The sequence below is a fragment of the Rosa chinensis genome, chromosome 4, assembly GCF_002994745.2.
Source record: "Rosa chinensis cultivar Old Blush chromosome 4, RchiOBHm-V2, whole genome shotgun sequence".
Taxonomy (NCBI): domain Eukaryota; kingdom Viridiplantae; phylum Streptophyta; class Magnoliopsida; order Rosales; family Rosaceae; genus Rosa; species Rosa chinensis.
Genome location: NC_037091.1, coordinates 60,903,553 through 60,923,334, shown reverse-complemented (window position 1 = coordinate 60,923,334; position 19,782 = coordinate 60,903,553). Strand labels below are relative to the sequence as shown.

Genomic DNA, 19,782 nt, shown 5'->3' with positions numbered 1-19,782 from the left:
CTTCGAGAGTGTAGTAGACCCTTCATCTTCTGGTTTGAGGGTGAGACTTGCTCTCTAAATCGTTTGTCTCTGAGGAGTTAATATCGTCTCATCCCTTATTTATTTATTAAAAAAAATCGAAAGAAACCTATTATTAGTACATAGTCGTCATTGGGTCAAATTTAGGAGAATTGTCTGCGGTCTATGTATATTCAGACATCAAATTTTAGTATTAAGGGGCATTTTATAAATTTTATGTGTCATTTAAGATTCAGGTGTTCCATGATCATGAGTTTAGTATTTATAGAACATGCATGACTTTTAGAATAAGTATGAACTTATTATCAAATGGATTTTTTTATTGGGAGGAGAATTTCACAAATGATCATTCAACTATGACGCATTCGACACTTTGGTCACTGAAGTTTCAAATATATCACTTTGGTCACTCAACTATTACACTGTCAATCACTTAAGTCACCTAAAGAGTATTTTTTTTATAATTTTTTTTAATGAAAAAAATTAACAAAGTGACTAGTGATTGACAATGTAATAGTTGAGTGACCAAAGTGATATATTTGAAACTTCAGTGACCAAAGTGTCGAATGAGTCATAGTTGAGTGACCATTTGTGAAATTTTCCCCTTTTTTATTTTATATAAATTTGTTTGCTTTTCAACTTTCAAAAATCATAAAATATGAAAATCATCAAAAATTTTCATATTTCGAAAATAAGAGCACGTTCAAAAGATCATGTTTTATCAATGATGACATTAAGAAACATGACAATTTGAATAAAAATTAGGCTTTTCATGGTTTGGTATTTTGGGAGGTTTCATGGGAGCACCGGTAGAATGTAACGGTGCCGAAACATATTAAACCTTATAAATTCTCCTGTACCATAAGCTCACCATTCGTAGGGCATGATTCTCACGATGTGTCGTTCCAATTAATTCATGGAACCTTGAACGGTTGTTCTTTTTTATTAAATTTTATTTTTTTATAACTTTGAAAAATCATAAAAAAAAATATTTGTGTCATGATTTTTGGTCAAAAAAAAAATTTGTGGCATGACTTTCAACCATTGAACTTTTATTTAACATAATTCTCAAAAAAAAAAAATTAAATAACATACTGGAACATATTGTTAGATTCAGTTATCTTCGGTTTTGGCCGGGTGTTCTTCTCGTAGTTGTAGTGTTTCCATTTATCCATAGTAATACACAAACTCAAGTACTCAACATAGCAATTGCAAAAACTATAGAAGGCTTTTTTTTTCTTTTTTTTTTTGAGAAGACTATAGAAGGCTTAAATGAATACATCCAGAAAATGGCTATTATGCATTAAACCCTATTTGCATTAATTTTTGTTGGTCATGCAGTGAATAAATCCAGAAAATGGCAATTTATGCATTAAACCCTATTTCTAGGTTTGCATTAATTCATGTTGGTCAGTGAATACATCCAGAAAATGGGCATATTATCCATTAAACCCTATATCTAGGGTTTCCATAAATTTTTGTTGGTCAGGTTGGCGATGTTGGTAAATTAGAAGGAGGTCTAAATACCAATTAGAAGGAGGTCTAAATCCCCTACCATAAATGGACACAGTGAAACATAACAATTGTCCTCGTCACAGAAGGACGAGTGTTTCTTTAGTCCCGAAACAAACAGAAACAGGTGGGCAACCTTTAATGAAACTCTGGTGTAGTTTATTTTTCATCAATATCCACACTGACATTTTTTTTTTTTGAATTTCTTTTGTGTTTTTGTCTCTTCCTCTCAGTAAGCAGAGAATATAGGGCAGAGGGATTTTCTTTTCTGTAAAAGAAAAGAACAGTGAGAGAGAATTAAGGGTTACTTATTTTCTTTTTTTCATTCTTTTCTGTATTTGGTTTTATCCGTTTACTTTGAAAGAGGTGATTGCGTCTGTGTGTTTTGTCACGATCATTGGATGCACGTGGGATCCCAGAAGGTAAATAAATTCTTTCTCAACTTCTAGTGAATGTAGTAGTATTTTATTATAATCAGTACATGGATTTTAGAGAAGTAATATGAATATTTGATGATGATGATGATGATGATCCTTATATATATTATATAATTATTTCGTGTTAATTCCCATCTTCCACCTTCGTCAGTTTCTTCCTTCTCTCTGCCACCCCTTCTCTGTCTTCTCTCTTGTGCTTCTTCTTCTTCTTCTTCTTCTTTGTAAGCATCTGTTTCTTATTTCTTTATTCCTGTTTTGCTGTCCCTGCCATTTCTGTTTCAGTTTCAGTATTCTTAAATTGCATGGCATTATGTGTTTCTTTTGTGTTCTTGTGGTTTCTGAGTTGCTTGCTGTAATGGGATGTGAGTTCAGGTTGTTTTGTGATCTGGGTATGTCTGCTTTTGCTGTGAAATTCATAAATTTTTTAACTTAGACTGTTCATAAAGATCTTTGCGTTGTGATCGTCATACCCTTTGGTTTTATTGCAGTTTGAACTCAATTATGCACACACTGATGACTATCACTATTTGTGTTTCATGGGTCATTGTTGTTATTATACAATTCAATGGAATTATGAATTTCCTGGACTGTTTGGGATATAGATTTTTAAACCCCTAATGGAATTCAAAGCCCATGAGTTGCAGGTGGATGGCTTCATCAGTTTTAGTCCTCTTTCTACAAAACCTTGAGTTTGCCTGGTCTTGGTTTTTTAGTAGTAATTGAAATGTAACATTGTTGGTTCTCTTTATTGTATCTGAATTGTCAATCCTTTTTTGTGGCCATAGTGTGTCAAACTTGTGGGGAAGCATGGCTCTTTCCGGGGTTAGTAAAGATAGAGAGTTGAGAATTCATGAAAGTTTGGATGAGCTTAGCACTGATTTGGCAGACTACATTGCTGAAATATCAGAGGCAGCGGTGAAGGAGCGCGGCGTCTTTGCAATGGCTTTATCTGGTGGTTCTCTCATTGGATTAATGGGGTATCAATTCTTTCTTTTTCCAAAATTTGGTTCCTTTGGTTTTGTGATTCTTGTGTTGATGTATTGTTAATGGTGGGAAAGCAGAAAACTCTGTCAAGCTCCTTATAACAAGACTGTAGACTGGGCCAAGTGGTATATTTTTTGGGCTGACGAGCGTGTTGTGGCAAAAAATCATGTTGATAGCAATTACAAGCTTGCAAAGGACCGGTTTTTGTCTAAGGTACTATTCTTCTGTCCTTTTTAATTTTCCAGCCCATTGCAGGCTGTAGCTTGATCTGAAACTAATTGGTGCAGCGGAAATTAAACTTTGACATTGGTTCCCATACTTTTTATCTGATTTTTCTTCTTTGCACTCTCTCTCTCTCCTTTGGAAGATCAAACCAAGGGAAAACAGGGCAAGAAAAGGATGTGACTGTAGATCTGCTGTTATGGATTGAGCAGAGGTCTAAAGTCTAAACTGAGTTGAATGAATTAGGTCTCAAAATGTCTTCAAAACCATGGTGTACAGTTCCCTTCGTCTTATTTTTCGGTATATGCAGTTTGGGTCTTGCAAGTGTTTATTTCAATATTACTACCTTAGGCCCTCCAATTCCTCCCTACTTTGAGTCCCTTCCATTTCCATCAATGTTTACTCCTGCAACCAAACCTACCTTATACTGTTATCAGACAATTGTGAGCTGGATCGAAGATGCTTATAGTATCTATAGAGTCTGGTTTCAAGTTTTAGAACCTTTTGCTGAAGTCTATAAATTCACTAAAATAATCAAATCACTTTTGAAACCACCTAATAGATTGCAGCTATTTCTGATGGCGGTCATTCAAGTTAAACAAACTTGCAGATACTGTTGGCTTTCGGTTAAGGGAAGGATCACTCCTGCAGATTATGTGGGTTGTTTCTGGGGTCATTTATTGCCTCTTGAACACCATGAGGCTACTTCAGTAAACGTTCCTTTCATTTACTAATATTTTCCATGGCCACCTATTTTATTCATGAAACAGTTCCAATCAACTTGGGGTTGACTGCAGTTTTCTTTTGCACCTTTCTGCTTCATTATCATTGGGATAGATTCCTGCCGCAGCACCTCAACCCTTGTCTGTTTTAGTTGCCTCTCGTGCTCATAACATTATCAGCTTAAAGCTGGTTATCACAGCATTTCTCTATATTGTGCAAGGTGAAGCCATCTTGGGTGACTTCTCCTTAATTTCCATTGCCTAGTGATTCAAATGGAAGAAAACATATATGTGGTGGGGAAAATGGTTATTCTTTTTACTAGTCATGTGCACTGAAGCAGAGAAACTTGAAAGATCGCAAACAAAAAACCCTTTTGGAAAGAGTTTTGATGGTGCAGATCTGAGGAAGTAATAATTGCGTGTAAATTCAAGGCTGAAGCCTTTCTCAACTTTATTTTGTAGCTTCTCCAGAATCTAGTTATTGTAATAAATACTTCTGATATGGGCTGCAATTTCTGAACCTTATGACTACTGTTATGTGATGCTGTCTACCAGTGTCCTTGATGTATTCAGATGTTAAAACTGGTATTGGCATCCTATCATTCATGGTGAAAAGTGTGATTTATATTTATGCTTCTGAAACAAGTTAAACTAAAACATTTTACTATAAAAGCTGTAGTAGAGGTGATTCATTAGCTTGCCCCAATGTTCTATGCATTTTTAATATACAATTGACTTAGTAGGGAACTATCATGCTACATCTAATCACGCAATACATTGCAACTTTGATTAGTCCTTTCACTCCTTTGTGTTTATCCTCTGCATGCTAACATGCATTTTGTATCTGCTGCAAGGAAGTGATTAGAGTATGATTATGCTGATAATTTCTGAATGTAGAATGCACGTAACATTTTTCAGTATTAGAGAACAAATGGATCAAAGTTTTGTCCATCTGATTGCCAGTATTCAAATGTCATATTGAGCTTTGCCTTTTCTTTCATTGGAGCTTTGTAGTTGAGAATGGTGGCTAGTTTTATTGCAATGCTAAGCTTAATTTTGCTAGTTTTCATTATCCATCTGTATTTTCATTCTCCTTTGCACTTCCTGTATGCAGGTACCTATTATTCCGAGTCATGTGCATTCCATTAATGATTCAGTGTCAGCAGAGGAGGCTGCTGATGAGTACGAGTTTGTCATTCGACAGTTGGTGAAATCTCGTGTGATCAGTGTGTCAGATATAAGTGACTGCCCCAAGTTTGACCTAATCCTCCTAGGAATGGGCTCCGACGGCCATGTTGCCTCACTATTCCCTAACCACTCAGCGCTCGAGGAGAAAGATGAGTGGGTAACCTATTTAACCGATTCCCCCAAACCTCCACCTGAGAGAATTACATTCACTTTGCCCGTCATCAACTCAGCATCCAACGTAGCCGTAGTCGTGACAGGTGAAAGCAAAGCGGAGGCTGCACACCGGGCAGTAGATGGTGTGGATCCGGACTTCCCATCAGTGCCTGCTGGAATTGTCCAGCCACTGAAGGGGAATTTGGCATGGTTTATGGATAAACCAGCAGCCTCAAAACTCAATGGCTTTCAATTTTCCGAGTAGGGCAGGGTCGATCCCTTCATGTCAAAAGTGTATGCTTTGTTTGTAGTGGAGGGATTCGACACCTGTTGTTCCATTTCCTTTTCATTTAGTCACCTTTTGTTCTAGTCTTTTGTGTTAATTTCCCCATCTTGCCTCGTCTTGCTCTCTTCTTTGATGGGGTTAGAGAAGTGTGAGTGCCCTTTTGTAAGAAGAGGTCAATAAATCTGGGGTCTTTAATGCAAAAGCCATTTCTGGTTCTACTTGCTAATAGGACTTACTGTGAACATTGGACGAAATTCTCGACTGGAGCCTGATTGGCATTTCGAAGAGTACCTTCTATATATTCAGCAAGAGCCAATTTTTCTGTCAGACCAGAAACTTGTGTAGTTTGTGTTTTTGCTTGTCTTTCAGTTCTCTTCTCATTAACAGGTTGTAACCCCTAGTCCAAGGAACGTGGACAAGATGAATAGATCATATAGCTATTACCCCAATGATTAAGGATTAGTCCAAAGGAACATTAAACTACACTATGATTAAGGACCATCACAAAACCATGTAATAATGATTGGTGAGCTAAGAACTTGTGGGCAGGTCTTACAATTTGGATTACGTGTGGATTACCAAAGGCTCTGTAGTTGTGCAAATCTTGTATCTTAAGAAATCATAATCTATGGAAGGAACCTGTATCTGTTATTTTTTTTTCGAAATTTCTCAATAATTTGAACCTAATATTCTAACAATCTTTGGTTTGATTGAGAAACAGAAATGTAATCCCCCAAATGACATTTCTAATCGCACAACTGCGTTCTTCACCTAACCTCAACCACCCCCCATTAATTAATGAAAACCTACTTCACATATCTGATCTTTTTCAAAATAGTGACGCTACAAAGCGTGTGGGATGCATACCCTATCCGGATAAGATTAAGATAACTAAACATGTTTCAATGTCCCCAAATCATCGAAGTTCTTTGACTGTAAAGACGAGTAACATCATAGCCTACACATTTTTGACAGATCAACCCCACAGTTTTTTTTTTCTTTTAAAAAAAAAAAAAAAAAACCAGAATCTTGATTTTTAATCCAAAACGGTCGACTATAAAAACAAAATAAAAAAACTGAAAGCTGCAGGTGTGATAAAGTAGTGCACCCAGCTCTGATAAATTGCAAAACTTAGCTTTAAATCTTTGCTTATGAAGGCTATTCATCACATACAAAATTGGGGAAGCAAAACCAAAACTAATCTACATGGCAGCTCTTCTACATCCTAGTAGAGGAAAGCAAAAACACTCGGTCAACTCTGTGACAGAATGAATTCTATTTGTCATGCAAGGACCTCATCAGGTAATGTGCGATATTCCATTTCTGTTACAGACCTGATACCATCTGGATCAGTAACCACTTCTTCCATATCTTCTTTAGGAGGGAAGCCACTCGATCGCCCGAGCAACCATTGGTCTATGACCCCACAATCAATTGCATACTTGATTGTGTGCTCCAAATATTCTCTATCAGTAACTAGATGTGGTTGAACTGTCAACATTCTCATGAGAGCTGAAATGAAATTACAAAAACAGAGATTAGGACAAGGGGAATTGCACACTGGAAGAAAACAATGATCATCTTAGGTTCTCAAGAATTCCACAGTTCTTGTCATCAGAGATAAACATCATTCCAAGTTTATCATTTCCACAATATACCAGCCTAAATAATTAGTAATGTGTTGTATAGAGTTGTCAGAATGTACATACATTACAGCTTTTGAATAATTTCATTACTCTATTTATGGCAGAAACCTCGCAAACATGAACCAATGATCATTCCTTATATTGTCAACTTGTATTATCTAAAATAAGAAGAATCAACATAATCTAAAATAAAGTAACATCCATAGGATGGAGATCACGAGAGTGTACCTGCCACAATACCATCTCCAGATGCTGACATATCAGAAGTGAAAGGACTAATAGGGGGATCCTCCATCCCATTAACAGCACCATCATGCTCCTTTGTATAGTAATGTATCTTAGAAGTCCCATTTGTCACAAACAAAACTTTAAGATTTTCATGCCAAAGTGGTGCAATCATTTCTTGTGTATAATGGACAAACTTCGATCTGGCATTATTTTTGGTATCGAATTCCTCAGAAGGCTGGACTCCACAGAGAAACTCAAGCTCTTGCTTAGTAACTTCAATAATATCAGAAAGATTCCATACTTGCTGTATGAACAACTTGGTTTCTTCAGATGATTGCCATAACGGTAATGGAAGGTTTACATCATAGAAAACAACTCCACCTAGCTTCTTTGAAATTTTGATTGCTTGGAGTGTAGTTGACCTCATGTTTTGATCAAGCAGAGAATGTGTGTTGAAGTAGAACATCTTTGCCTGCATGATAGGCATAACAGAGAGCACTCGAACCGTCAAGTAGTAACAATCTAATGCATACACACTCAGTTACACTTTTAGATCATGTCTAATGTTTCTTTTTTATTTGATACTTTCTGAGTTATATGTGCGAAAATTTCTCAACAGGAGTTGCATTACAAGTATATTGGCAGAAAACACAGTGCTCATGATATAAAATGTCAGCCCCTCAAATTATACAACCCAAAGAAAGTCAAAACAAGCAATATCAAAGAAATGCTTTGTGTGGCTATTTCTAAACCCAATTCCCAAGCATGACTTAAGTTAAATATCATTCATTTATCAATTGGTATAAATCAGATATAAAAACTATGAACAAGGAACTATTCAAGTTAATTCATTTCCATAGGAGAATTATTTACCTCCTTCAGCACATCCATGTTGATATCCGACTTTGATAAAGAATCCTCAGCACAGGGTTTGACACAAGTCAATCTCAAGCGACTTCTTTTACCGATCTTCATCTGTGATACTGCAGTTGCTCTTCTACTATCCATGCGAACAGACCGGGTTTGCACATTGTTGGCATTCATATAATATAACATGGCCTTGCCGTAGGCATCATCCCCAAGTTTTCCCATGAAAGCAACCTTGCCGCCCAATTTTGCAAGAGCAATCGCTACACTGCCTGCAGATCCCCCAGGAGACCTAACGAACTTTTCAGGGGCCCATAATGCATCTTTTTTTCTTTCATGTATTTCATAATCTAAGAGTCTGTTGGCTGGCCTACCGGATGGCACAAAAGCATGTTGAGCTGCTCCAAAGCAACAGACAAGAGGAGGCCAACCATAAGTATAGCTGATATCCTCCCCGTCATCTATTTCCAATTCTAGATCATCCTCACTCTCATCCTTCACATCCAAAACAAATGTAAACTCCTCAGCCTCATTAACTTCAGCTTCACTAACCAGATGCTCAATCTCATCAACCTTCTTCTTAGTTTTTCTCTTCGTCACCTTCTTGTCAGTTTGTTCTCCCTCCACACTTACCGATGCAGATGCAGCTAAACATATTAAGTTACCGGTTTAGCACAATCAGCCAATAATCTGTACATAACAATACAAAAATATCAATGAGGAAGTATACCTTTCCTACGTCTTCCCCGGGTTTTCTTGGGCTCTTCACCGACATCTTCATCACTCGAAGCATCACTATCTGATGCTGTCTTCTTCCGAGTACGTTTAGAAGTCCTAGATGTCTTCTTCTTCACCACAACCTCCTCTTCATTCATTGCATCTAGAGCTGAATTCTCCGAATTGTTTATCTTTTTAGACATTGCAGCAAGGCCCCATTTTTTACTGTGTAATCTAAGACCCTGAAGTTGCACTAAATTAAGTGACGGCTTATTGGGCCAATCCAAATGGCACCTGCAAGTTTCAATGAACATATTCACTATCAAAACCATCACTAACATTGGTAATTAAGCTAAGATTAATCCCAGTACAATTTATTGTAGGGTTTTAGAGGTTTAAGTAAATTCTGGTCCTTTTCAGGGTTTTTGATTTCAAATCCTCAATAAAGCCTAGAACTTTGCGAACCCAGAAAGATTCTTCATTTTCCATTTCTGCTCAGTTTTGAACAAGGAGCAAGAACCACATGGATTTGAATAAAGAGACAGAATTTCAGAGAGTGAGGAGAGAAAGAGAACCTGGGTAATTGTAGAAAGCGTGTGAAAGAGAGCGACGCCATGGACGAGCTCAACTTGTTGGTTGTACAAGCACCTCCAACTATTGGGTCTTGTTGCTGTTAGCCATGGAAGAAGAAGCTTCTAACTGATAAGTGTGTGTGTGTTTCTTCAACTCTTTAGTAGAGGTTAGCGGGAGAGGGAGGCAACGGCTTTGCACGTGCGAAAGGCGTGCCGGTGATGTCTTGCAAATGAAGTGAATGTGTGTTTTCGAAATGTCTTGTTAGCGCTTAAGGGCAAGAGGGATTTAAATTTGAGACCCTTATTTTGTTGGATTAAATATAAGTCAACAAAATGTTTTGTTATAATACATGGATATTCGTGAAAATGGAGCCAATGGTGTCTATATAAGTGAGATTAACATAGCCCATATAAGCGTGGCTAAGCACATTGAAATATGTTGTATGATTTTTCAAAGGGATTTTGACCAATAGCACCAAAATAGATTAAAATTAGCCCACTCACACCACCAAGAAATTTTTATTCCCACTAACCCTATTTAAAAGAAAATAACAATTTTGCCCTCAGACTAATTAAACAATTACACTACCACTCTCATCTCATCTCTCTCTCCTCTCTCTCTCCCCCTCCCCGATCACAAGCACCATGTCGTGGCCGATGGCGTCGTCTTCATCAGAGGAGGAGGACACAAACTGATGGATCTCAGACCACTATGACCTCGATCATCGTCGTCGTTGTTAGTGGAGAAGAGATAAAATCTCTGGTTTCAGGTGGACTTTGCGAGAGCGGCGAGTGGAGGGGGTGAGACGGTGGAAGCGACGCCGGTTCTTCGGGTCTGAGCCAAGTGGTCAATGGCGGTTTCGCTTCTGATGGTCTTCAGCCCTCTGCGATTGGGGTTCGGTGGATACGAGTTCGATGTTGGTCGGCCTCTTCTCTCCTGCGTCGAAGCCTTCCTTCATTCTCCGTTGCTGGTTTCAGGTCCAACTCGTCGGTGTCGAGTGCAGGAGCTTCTCGGAGGATTTTGATACGGGTCATGTGGCTTCAAGAGTTGGGTCGATTGGGTCGCTAGCGTCGTTGCCTACAATAGACATCTTTGATGCCCGTGCCGGATCAATCTTATTTGGTCAATGCTTGCAAGACTCCTTGCCCAATTTCTGATGTTTGTTATTGACCAATGTGATACAGGATGCTGATGATGACGAGAAATTTGATGAGGACAAAGTTGATGAATAGGTGGGTAGAAGGAAGTCCGAGAAGGAAAGAAAGAAAGAAGGAAAAAAAGTGTCTATTGAGGGGTAAACTGTGGGCAGAAGACACCTCAATAGGCGTCTATTGGCCTCCAATAGACGTCTATTGGGGGGCAATACATGGCTGATAGTCGTCTATTGGGAGGGCAATACATGGTTAATAGACGTCTATTGGGGGGCAATACATGGTTGATAGACGTCTATTGCCCCTTTATTGGGGGGCAATAGACGTCTATTGGGGGGCAATACATGGCTGATAGTCGTCTATTGGGGGCAATACATGGTTGATAGTCGTCTATTGGGGGGCAATAGACGTCTATTAGGGGGCAATAGACGTCTATTGGGGGGCAATAGAGGTTTATTGCCCATCTACTAGGGGGCAATAGATGTCTATTGGGGGCAAAAAAACTTTCCGGTGAGATTTTCAGCAAATTCCGGTGGGCGGCAGTAGGTGACCGAAATCCGGCGACCGGTGACCGGAATCCGGCGAAAGTTGGCCGGAATCCGGCGAAAGTTGGCCGGAATCCGGCGAAAGTTGGCCGGAATCCGGCGAACGTTGGCCGGAATCCGGCGGCCGGTGACCGAAATCCGGCGGCCGGTGACCGGAATCCTGCGGCCGGTGACCGGATTCCGGCGGCCGGTGACGGGCTCCGGCGAAGTCTCCCATGGTTTCTCTCTCTTCTATTTTTTCTCTCTCTCTCTCTAAGTAACAAGGGAGTGAGGGTAAAATGGTATTAAAAAAAAATTAAAAACAAAAAAAAAGGTATTAGGGAAGACTCCCTTAGAGTGTATTGGGTAAGAGAGAATTAAAAAAACTTAATGGGGTAAGTGGGAAAAAAATCCCTAGAAATGGGGTAAATGGACAAAATCCCTTTTTCAAATCCATGGAAACCAATAAGCCTCAATTCTGTGGCTAATTTGAATCCATGACGTGTTAATTCTTTTTGAAATAACCAATATGTCACAACTCGGCTCATTTTTTTCTTCTTTTCCATTCTTGAATAGTTGAATTGTGACAAACTACTGTGTTTTTACAACTCAGGCATTCAACTCTCAAAATTCAAGCGTACATCTCAAAGACTCAAACTGAGTGACTAAGCGATTAACTTTGATTAATCACTAGTGTGACCTCAAACAATTCCAACCTAGATTGCATTTACTACTCGCAGAGTTATCTATTTTTTGATATTGTTGCTAAATGATGACCAATTGGGTGATCAAGAGTTAAGAGTCACCCAAAGCATACAGTGATCTGAATCATCAAAGGTAGATGATGATCTAACACAAGCTCGTAGCAGAGTTAAGAGATCCATTTCAAACTGGTATCACAGAAGCTAAGGTCCGCCCATACATACAGTGATCATCAAAACCAAGCACCTCAAAAAAAACCAAAACCCTTTCAGCCGTTCTCCACAAGGATGCCTGCCTATCTATGTGAAATTAAGAATATCAAGTACATTTTTCGTTGGAAAGATTTTACAACTGCGCTTAACAAATGACAGGGATTTGACAAAACTACATGAAATCTTCCTATGATGCCTCACCTGGAAGCAACAGAGCTAGTCCTCTTGTTTCAGAACCTCTGCTTCAGCCATTGCCATGGGGTCATTCTTGATCTCGCTCTCCTCTTCTTTTTCTCCATCTCGCTCTTGCGTCATTTTCTTCCTGTGCAACTCTTCCGCAGCCTCCATGGCAGCCTTGTTCTCCTTTTGCATGCGCAGCATTTCCTCTTCTTGTTGCTGTCGCTCAAACCATGTGTCTGCATCTGCCCAAACTGAACAATACAAAAACAAAGAAAAAATTCTCAGCATACATTACATTTCAGGCTTGATTGAGAAGAAGTAACATCACATTGAAAGAATGAACATCTAGTTAAAGCGAGTGTTTTGATTGAATATGGTCCTGTCTTCATCTTCAAAAATGTTATTCCACTGTTCCGTTTTCAATATCTTTCTACCTCTTCCAGTCTTTTCTATATACTCACACTTCAAATCTTGACTCTTTTCTTAAATTTCAGAACTTCTCAGCAAAAGACATGAATGGAGGATTCAATTTGACTAACCAAAATTCCTAAAGTATGAAGCTAAGCAACCTAGTGTAATAAATCTAAGCATATTTAGAAGCATAAACCCTAAACGCCCAATTCAGACCAATGCCAACAAACCCAAGCAAGTAAAACCCTAACCCTAGAAATTGAGAACAAAGTAAAGTAGAGATTAGGAGGAGGAGATGAGAAGAGTACTTACTGGGCTGAGCGGCCCAACCCTGTTCGCCGCCCTTGATCTTCTCGGGGAGGGCGTAGTTGACGGTGAGGACGCGGCCGAAGAGCTCGGCGCCGTCCATGTTGTCCATGGCGGCGGCGGCGTCCTCTCTCTCCAAGAAAGTGACGAAGCCGAAGGAGCGGTGCTTCTGGGTGGCTTGATCGAGCGGCGTCTTCACGTCTTTGATGTCGCCGAACGGTATGAAAGCCGAGTGGAGAATCGTCTCGTTCACCTCCTCCGCCAACCCTCCCACGTACAGTGTGTTCTTCTGCACTTGCTGCGCCATTCTTCTTCCTCTCTAATCCAATTTGGATTCCCAGTGCCTCTTCTTCCTTCTGCTTCTTCTTCTTCTTATGGGCTGCGTCTTCTATATCAGATCTGCTCTACTGGGCCGTACCCTCTTTCCTTTTAAGATTAAGAAAACACCTCTGGCCCAAATATGATTTATACCAGTTCAACTTATTACTTGGAGGCGATCGAACTCTAGACCTAATTTAGGGATTTCGGATTTAGTATCATTAATATTTTCTATTTGGAACATTTATAAAGTGTTGAGGTGAATTTCAAAATCAATTTTTTTTTTTTTAAAGATTTTTTGGTACTTAAGAAATTTTGAAGTTTGTTGACGCATTGATACATAAATGTAGATCCGATTCATGCAAGAATAGACTAGTTTCATGCAGAGCTGCGACCACTAGTGGACCGTGGATCGATCTACCACGATATGGAGGTGGTCTACATTAAGGTGGCAAAAGGGCACCTCCCCTTATCAAAAGTTGGGCTACTCTCCCAGCTTCAAACATTTAGGTGCATTCCAATGAAAAAAGATAGAAACACACAAAAGAACAGGTTTAACCTTCGGTTTTCATTCAAGTAGACATTGGAAATCCACAACTAAACTCCCAAATTTCAGTCACATCTTACTGAAAATCTGTCAATGTCATATCTGAAATCCATAAAACGATCTCTGAATCACAATGTGCAAGTTCCCAATGCTTGTAAATTGTAATCATATAATAATGGCCAATGGGCCACTTCTCTCAATTACTAATCACCTAATTATTCAAAATTGTGACTAATTCCCTTCCGAGTAACAATGGCAGAATCATGTATTCTTCTTGCGCAAGTACACGAAGCCAACCACCACAGAGATGCCCACAACAGCCGCAGGAACAGCCCAGTATTGCTTTGTCAGGATCATGAGCTTCTGCGGATAGCCAGTTGGTTGATTCTCAAGTTCAGCTGAGGCGGAGGTGTCTGTGTCAAGCTCTCCAATGCACATGGTTTCCATGAGCTCCTTTGCACTTTTGCTGTGCCCAGCATCTTCAAAATCGTCAGTGGCATCTTTGCCTGTAATGAAATCAATAACCAAGTCATATCACAACTTTATAGCTGCAAAAACATTGCTCTTTTAGATGTTTATCTGAAACAAATTCTTGATGGTGAAGTCAAATAGATTGGATAGAACATCCAAAAGGAAGCTCAGATGTATACCAGTTGTAGCAAGGATTACATCATCTCCACCAGGGTGATCATCCAAATATGTTGACACATCGTACACCTGAAATCAGCAAAGCTGCATATGTAAATACGAGAGTCTTTACTAAGAGGAACATGATATGAAATTATGACCAGAAAAAGATACGATGACAACTTTTTAGAAAGTAGGAGTCAGCCTTAGGACATACACAATCACAATCAAAGGATCACTTCAAAACTGCTTTGACACTAGGAAATCGACACATTCTGCAGACTCAAAATTTAGACAACAAAAAACACCCAAATGCTCACCACATCCCAAATTCCCAACTCCAAATAATAAACTTATGAAACTGCCAAACTCAATAACCTACCTACATGAACACATGCAATGTAAAAGAACGCACTGTAGTATAGAAGCCACATAAAAAATTATTAATAACTACCCAGGGAAGCGGAACAATTGGATAACTGACCAACCAAACATCTAGTTATCCATTCACCAGTTAATTTCACGAAAAAATTTGGCCGTCTCTTCATTTCTATCTACTTCATACTGATTTTGACAGCTCCACCTATCCGCTTATTGTTTATACTAACTATGAGGACTGATTATCTGTAGTTTACCCAATTTCACGACAAGCAGTTGGAAAACTGTAAGAACTCCGAAGCATACATACAGAGGAACCCTGATGTCAATAACAATATCTTGCATACCTCCATAACCTACTACCTAGCCTAATAGGGCTTCCCTCCCATGACTTAATAGAGCTGAATAGAAAAAAACCCTAAATCCACAGTTAATTAGAGTCAAATTTCAAAGAGGTGTTTGGTATGCAGCACGAACTCTCTTGCTCTCAGATTTGCTTCAGCGAGCCTAGCTTATCTAGAAAAAAAATCGAGGACGCCAAGTAGATGCAGCTATACAGATCCAACAGTAAAGGAACACAAAACAAAACAGTAGAAACAATCCAACTGGTTGTAACGAGTGGAAGAAAGGAAATAGGATTGTGAAGATGATGGAGAAGGCAATACAATACCTTGCCGTCGACGACGATCCAGCAGTCGTCTTTGGTGTTGTGCTGCGAGGCTTCTTGCATTGTGTAGAGCTTCGTCAGCGTCGGCATCGTCGCCTTCCTTCCTTTCCTTCCTTCCCTGCGGCTCTGGTCAACCAAGCTCCCTCGCTCTTGGATTGGATACCAGATATTCTCTCTTGCTTCCTCTGTGGAATCTTCGTTGGGCTTTAAGAAAGGCCCAACTCATTCTAACTTGCGTGGGCAAGAGGTTACGTACCCTTGTGGATTTTGTATAAACGTGACCCTAGTGGATAAACGTTATCTATGATTCTTGATCCACCCTCTTTAACATTAAAAGGTCGAGATTAAACGAATGTGGGAGATTGATGGGGAGAGCGAGAGCTCTACGCCTTTGTGAAGGTTGTTTTTGAGGCATGGGGACTTGCAGGCACGGAACCAGGAATCAAATTTGAGGTGTGCTAAATTTACCTTATGCTGGCACGAAAAATTATTCTTAAAAATTTGGCAGATTCTACTTCGTTTTGATGGTATATCTCAATTGCATAACACTTGTCAAATGATCTGAGAGCTTTAGAAGCACCCAAACCTCTCCAAGTATTTTTTCCATTGAGTCCATTATCTATCATGTTTTTAAAGACTGAACTAGTTGAGTTGTACAATTTCATCAAGTTCTTGATAGAATAATACCTTGAACTCCACTGTGTAGCTCCAGCTCTTTGCAAATTGAATGTCTGGTTAGCTCACTTTCCAGTTTCAAGTTCCCGAACAGCAATTTGTTCCACAACTTCAACTTCTTGAATAGATTTTAACTCAGAAACATGCTTAGAAAATGAGTCAACAATATTAATGATCCCTTACATCAACAAAACTAGAAATACCCAAATTCTAACCTAAATCACATTCTAATTTCATCAAAAAAATTCATACCTCAAAAAAGTGGAGAGAATGAGAGCAGAGTGCTGAGGAGAGGAGTGAGTGACTTGGTAGAGAGAAATGAGAGACCGACGCTGATGTGCAGAGAGAGGTAAGGAGAGGACGACAAAAAAGAGGAGAAAAGACAGGAAGGAGGAGAAAATGGGAGAAAATGTGAGGAGGGGAGTCACACAAGAGGGGAGAAAAGACGGAAAAGAGGAGAGAAGAGGATAAAAGGTGAGGAGGGGACAACAAACGAGGAGATAAGGGGAGGAAAAAAAAAGAGTTGTTGGCTTGTTGCAGCATATATATATATATTATCATTTTTTTTCTCCAAAATGTTGAGGTGTGCTGCAGCACACCTCAGCCCACCCTTGGATCCGTGCCTAGGGACTTGTTTACGGTGGGTTGTGTTATTAAAGATACCTGAGTTGATTAGGTGAGTCACTCATATACATGACAATTGTGTGGCTCATGACTCCATTGTGCACTGCTAAAGATTTCCTTAGAGGAATGTAAATGAGGAAAATATGACTTTTAGAAATAGGGGAAATGATCATTTATCGAATTTTGGGGTTAATTAACCCCACTTACCCAAACACTCTAAGAGATTATCCACTTACCCAAACTCTCTAAGAGATCATTTCCCTAATACCCGATTAAGTATTTTTTTTTATTCATTTTTATTTATTTTTGGGACAATTTTGCCCTCTCCTTCTTTGTCACTTAAAGAGAGAAGTCATCGGAAACCTTGCCAGACTCCGGTGACCAGTGGCCGGCCGTGGACTCCGGTGACAGGAATCCGGTAACCGGTCACCGAAATCCAGAATCCGGCTACCGGACTGATGACGGGATTTCGGCGTCTGATTTTATTACCCCCCAATAATACCCAGTAATCATATTATTGCCCCCCAATGATCTCGACTGTTCCCCCCCAATAATCTTATTATTACCCCGCAATAATCTTTTTATTGGCCTCCAATAATCTTATTATTGTCTTCCAATAATTATTTTTTTGCCCCTCAATAATCTTATTATTGCCCAACCAAATCATAATAAACAAAATAATCACATATACTTCTTTAATCACTCTCTCTCGCCAAACCCTAGAGAACGCTGCTGGTGTACCTCTGTCCTATCCGGCTGCGCCACAGCGCCGGTGATGGCGTCTGGCCTAGACGATGCACGAGTTGTGCGGCTGGATGGGAGGTTGTTGGCTTATCTCAGGCCGGGAAGTTGGGGTCGGGACGTGTTCGTCTTTCTCGGTTGGAAGGAGTGGTCGGGGTGTGGTTGTGTAAGGGGAGCGGAGTCGAATCGAGCTGGGATTGGAGTCGAATCAGCATTGGGGCTGAGTTATGGCAATGGGCGTTGGATAGTTGGATTGGTGGTTTGGGTGACGGCGGCGCTCGGAGGTTCAATTTGGATCTGGATGCAGTGCTCTGATCTTGGGGCTGGCTTGGGGTGGGACCCATGATGATTGAGATCATCTCTGATGGCGATGGAGGTGTTGGCCCGAAGTCGGTGGTGGGGCGCCGGAGCTGTCATGACAAAGTGAGAGAGAGAGATAGAGGACTGTGCAGATCGGAATCGGAGGATGAGTGAGGGAGAAAGCGCAGATTGGAGGGATGAGATATATATATATATATATATATATATATATATATATATATATATATGAGTGTAACTTATAAATTAAAATGAGGGCAATCGTGTTAATAGATGTTAGATTGGGTAAATGAGGTTAAAAAATTCTTAGTGTAGTAAGTGGGCAATTTTTAAGCTAAAATTGAGTAAGTGGTCACGGCCCCTTAGAAATATTCTCATTGAGGACAAATGAGTGGGTTGAGTGCATGCCCTTTTTTATTCTCATTGATATTGAAGTATGAAAAATCGCTATAAAAAATAAAGGACTAAATACTATTTAGTCCTTGAACTTTTGCCTTAAAAATACTTCAGTCCCTGGCATTCTAATTTCACACGTTTAGTCCATGTACTCTTAAATTTCGGACCAATAGGTCCTTGCCGTTACTTTCCATCCAAAGTCTCGGTTAAATCGATGACGTGGCAATTTTTTGGGGCCAAAATGTCTATTCTACCCTTACTTTTTCATTTAATTTATATTTTCTCTCTTTTTTTTTCTTTTTTTCTTTTCTCTTTTTCTGTTTGTTTTTATTGATTTATTTATTCTTTTTATCTCTTCTCTTCTGCCTCCTTACTCCCTCTCTTCTCTTCACACACCTCACCTGAAACCACGCACCAAACTCCAGAAGCCTCAGCCAAACACCACCAAACTCCAAACGGCGTCGGCGGAGGAGTACTCTATGGTGGAGCAGCTGTTTGGAGATCTGATTCGAACTCGAAATCGAGGCCGAGAGAGAAGATGATCCGATCTGCGGAGAAGATGATCCGATCTGGGGAGAAGAAGACGAATGTTGGCTAGTGGGGTTAGGCATGGTTTAGCGTTCGAACCACCTCGACGTCGCCAAAGTCCATTTGGATTTGGTTTGGTCGTCCGTCGACCCTGGAGCGAAAATATACGCCGAAATTCTCCGACGGTTTCTAGGCTTTTTCCTGCAACTCCGGCCGAAATCGGTAATGCATCAGGTGAGAAAATTCATCTACTCTTCATGCTTTGCACATTGATGTGCTTGATTTTGATTATAGTTGAGTTTTGATGGAATTGATGTTTTGGGTGTTATCGGCTTCGTCGGAGTTCACCGTCCACAACGGCTTCTCTGGTCTTTTGGTTTTGATTTCGAAGCTAATGTTTGTCCTAGAGAAAATTTGGCGCTCAGTGATGCTTAATTCTGGGCTTTCTGAAGTGGATGCAAACTGAACGTGGGTGGAGATGAACCGAGCTTTGTCTTCCAACCATGGCAATTCAGTTCTGAGCACTTGTGGTCGAAAATGATTTCAGAACGCTCAGACTTGTGGAGTGATAATTGGAATTAACTAAATTGAGTTTGGTTTAGTTTGGTTGAAATCTCTCTGATTATTAAAGCATGATTGTTCGATTGAAAGTTGAGTGGTGAATTGATAAGGTTGATATTCTGTTTGTGTTTTCTTTGTTTATAGAGGTGCTGATACAGGTGGCGAATGGGGAGGGCGGTGTCGGGGACGCCGCATAGGATGCCATAGGGGGTGGAGGAGGAGACGGTGGAGGTTTCATGGGGCTAGAAGAATAGAAAACAGAAAAGAAAAAAAAAAAGAGAAAATATAAATTAAATAAAAAAGTAAGGGTAGAATAGACATTTTGGCCCCAAAAAATTGCCACGTCATCGATTTAACCGAGAT

General features: G+C 39.8%; 4 protein-coding genes across 6 annotated transcripts; 1 reads left to right on the top strand and 3 right to left on the bottom strand.

Annotated features, from left to right (window-relative positions):
* The first annotated feature begins 1,808 nt into the window (after positions 1 to 1,808).
* LOC112198111 (probable 6-phosphogluconolactonase 1) lies at positions 1,809 to 5,971 on the top strand. 3 transcript variants are annotated; one of them, XM_024339163.2, is made up of 4 exons: positions 1,809 to 1,952; positions 2,753 to 2,944; positions 3,029 to 3,164; positions 5,010 to 5,971. In XM_024339163.2, exons 2-4 carry the CDS (start codon positions 2,775 to 2,777, stop codon positions 5,499 to 5,501), a joined length of 798 nt encoding a protein of 265 aa, XP_024194931.1. In that variant the 5' UTR covers positions 1,809 to 1,952; positions 2,753 to 2,774; the 3' UTR covers positions 5,502 to 5,971. The 3 variants fall into 3 exon arrangements, with proteins under 3 accessions (XP_024194931.1, XP_024194930.1, XP_024194932.1); XM_024339162.2 differs by lacking the exon at positions 1,809 to 1,952 and adding an exon at positions 2,026 to 2,188; XM_024339164.2 differs by lacking the exon at positions 1,809 to 1,952 and adding an exon at positions 2,205 to 2,356.
* Positions 5,972 to 6,612: 641 nt separating this feature from the next.
* On the bottom strand, positions 6,613 to 9,801 carry LOC112197901 (fructokinase-like 2, chloroplastic). Its single transcript, XM_024338859.2, has 5 exons — positions 9,556 to 9,801; positions 8,994 to 9,274; positions 8,270 to 8,910; positions 7,397 to 7,868; positions 6,613 to 7,034 (listed from the first exon to the last, which is right to left on the bottom strand). Exons 1-5 carry the CDS (start codon positions 9,594 to 9,596, stop codon positions 6,805 to 6,807), a joined length of 1,665 nt encoding a protein of 554 aa, XP_024194627.1. The 5' UTR covers positions 9,597 to 9,801; the 3' UTR covers positions 6,613 to 6,804.
* A 2,290-nt stretch (positions 9,802 to 12,091) lies between these two features.
* On the bottom strand, positions 12,092 to 13,411 carry LOC112198015 (peptidyl-prolyl cis-trans isomerase E). Its single transcript, XM_024339021.2, has 2 exons — positions 13,046 to 13,411; positions 12,092 to 12,573 (listed from the first exon to the last, which is right to left on the bottom strand). Exons 1-2 carry the CDS (start codon positions 13,344 to 13,346, stop codon positions 12,359 to 12,361), a joined length of 516 nt encoding a protein of 171 aa, XP_024194789.1. The 5' UTR covers positions 13,347 to 13,411; the 3' UTR covers positions 12,092 to 12,358.
* Positions 13,412 to 13,900: 489 nt separating this feature from the next.
* Positions 13,901 to 16,569, bottom strand: LOC112196132 (cytochrome b5). The gene is made up of 4 exons (XM_024336436.2): positions 16,264 to 16,569; positions 15,580 to 16,050; positions 14,555 to 14,621; positions 13,901 to 14,410 (listed from the first exon to the last, which is right to left on the bottom strand). Exons 2-4 carry the CDS (start codon positions 15,664 to 15,666, stop codon positions 14,166 to 14,168), a joined length of 399 nt encoding a protein of 132 aa, XP_024192204.1. The 5' UTR covers positions 15,667 to 16,050; positions 16,264 to 16,569; the 3' UTR covers positions 13,901 to 14,165.
* Positions 16,570 to 19,782: the final 3,213 nt, after the last annotated feature.

Bases quoted from the DNA above. Each gene is read 5' to 3' on its own strand.
- LOC112198111 (XM_024339163.2), top strand. From the start codon at position 2,775: ATGGCTCTTTCCGGGGTTAGTAAAGATAGAGAGTTGAGAATTCATGAA. The intron at 2,945-3,028 runs GTATCAATTCTT...GTGGGAAAGCAG, and splicing joins TCTCTCATTGGATTAATGGG to AAAACTCTGTCAAGCTCCTT. The intron at 3,165-5,009 runs GTACTATTCTTC...TCCTGTATGCAG, and splicing joins AGGACCGGTTTTTGTCTAAG to GTACCTATTATTCCGAGTCA.
- LOC112197901 (XM_024338859.2), bottom strand. From the start codon at position 9,596: ATGGCGTCGCTCTCTTTCACACGCTTTCTACAATTACCCAG. The intron at 7,869-8,269 runs GTAAATAATTCT...CCTATCATGCAG, and splicing joins ACATGGATGTGCTGAAGGAG to GCAAAGATGTTCTACTTCAA. The intron at 7,035-7,396 runs GTACACTCTCGT...ATTTCATTTCAG, and splicing joins TGGAGATGGTATTGTGGCAG to CTCTCATGAGAATGTTGACA.
- LOC112198015 (XM_024339021.2), bottom strand. From the start codon at position 13,346: ATGGCGCAGCAAGTGCAGAAGAACACACTGTACGTGGGAGGGTTGGCG. The intron at 12,574-13,045 runs GTAAGTACTCTT...TGTATTGTTCAG, and splicing joins GGGTTGGGCCGCTCAGCCCA to TTTGGGCAGATGCAGACACA.
- LOC112196132 (XM_024336436.2), bottom strand. From the start codon at position 15,666: ATGCCGACGCTGACGAAGCTCTACACAATGCAAGAAGCCTCGCAGCAC. The intron at 14,622-15,579 runs GTATTGTATTGC...TGCTGATTTCAG, and splicing joins GGATCGTCGTCGACGGCAAG to GTGTACGATGTGTCAACATA. The intron at 14,411-14,554 runs GTATACATCTGA...ATTTCATTACAG, and splicing joins TGTAATCCTTGCTACAACTG to GCAAAGATGCCACTGACGAT.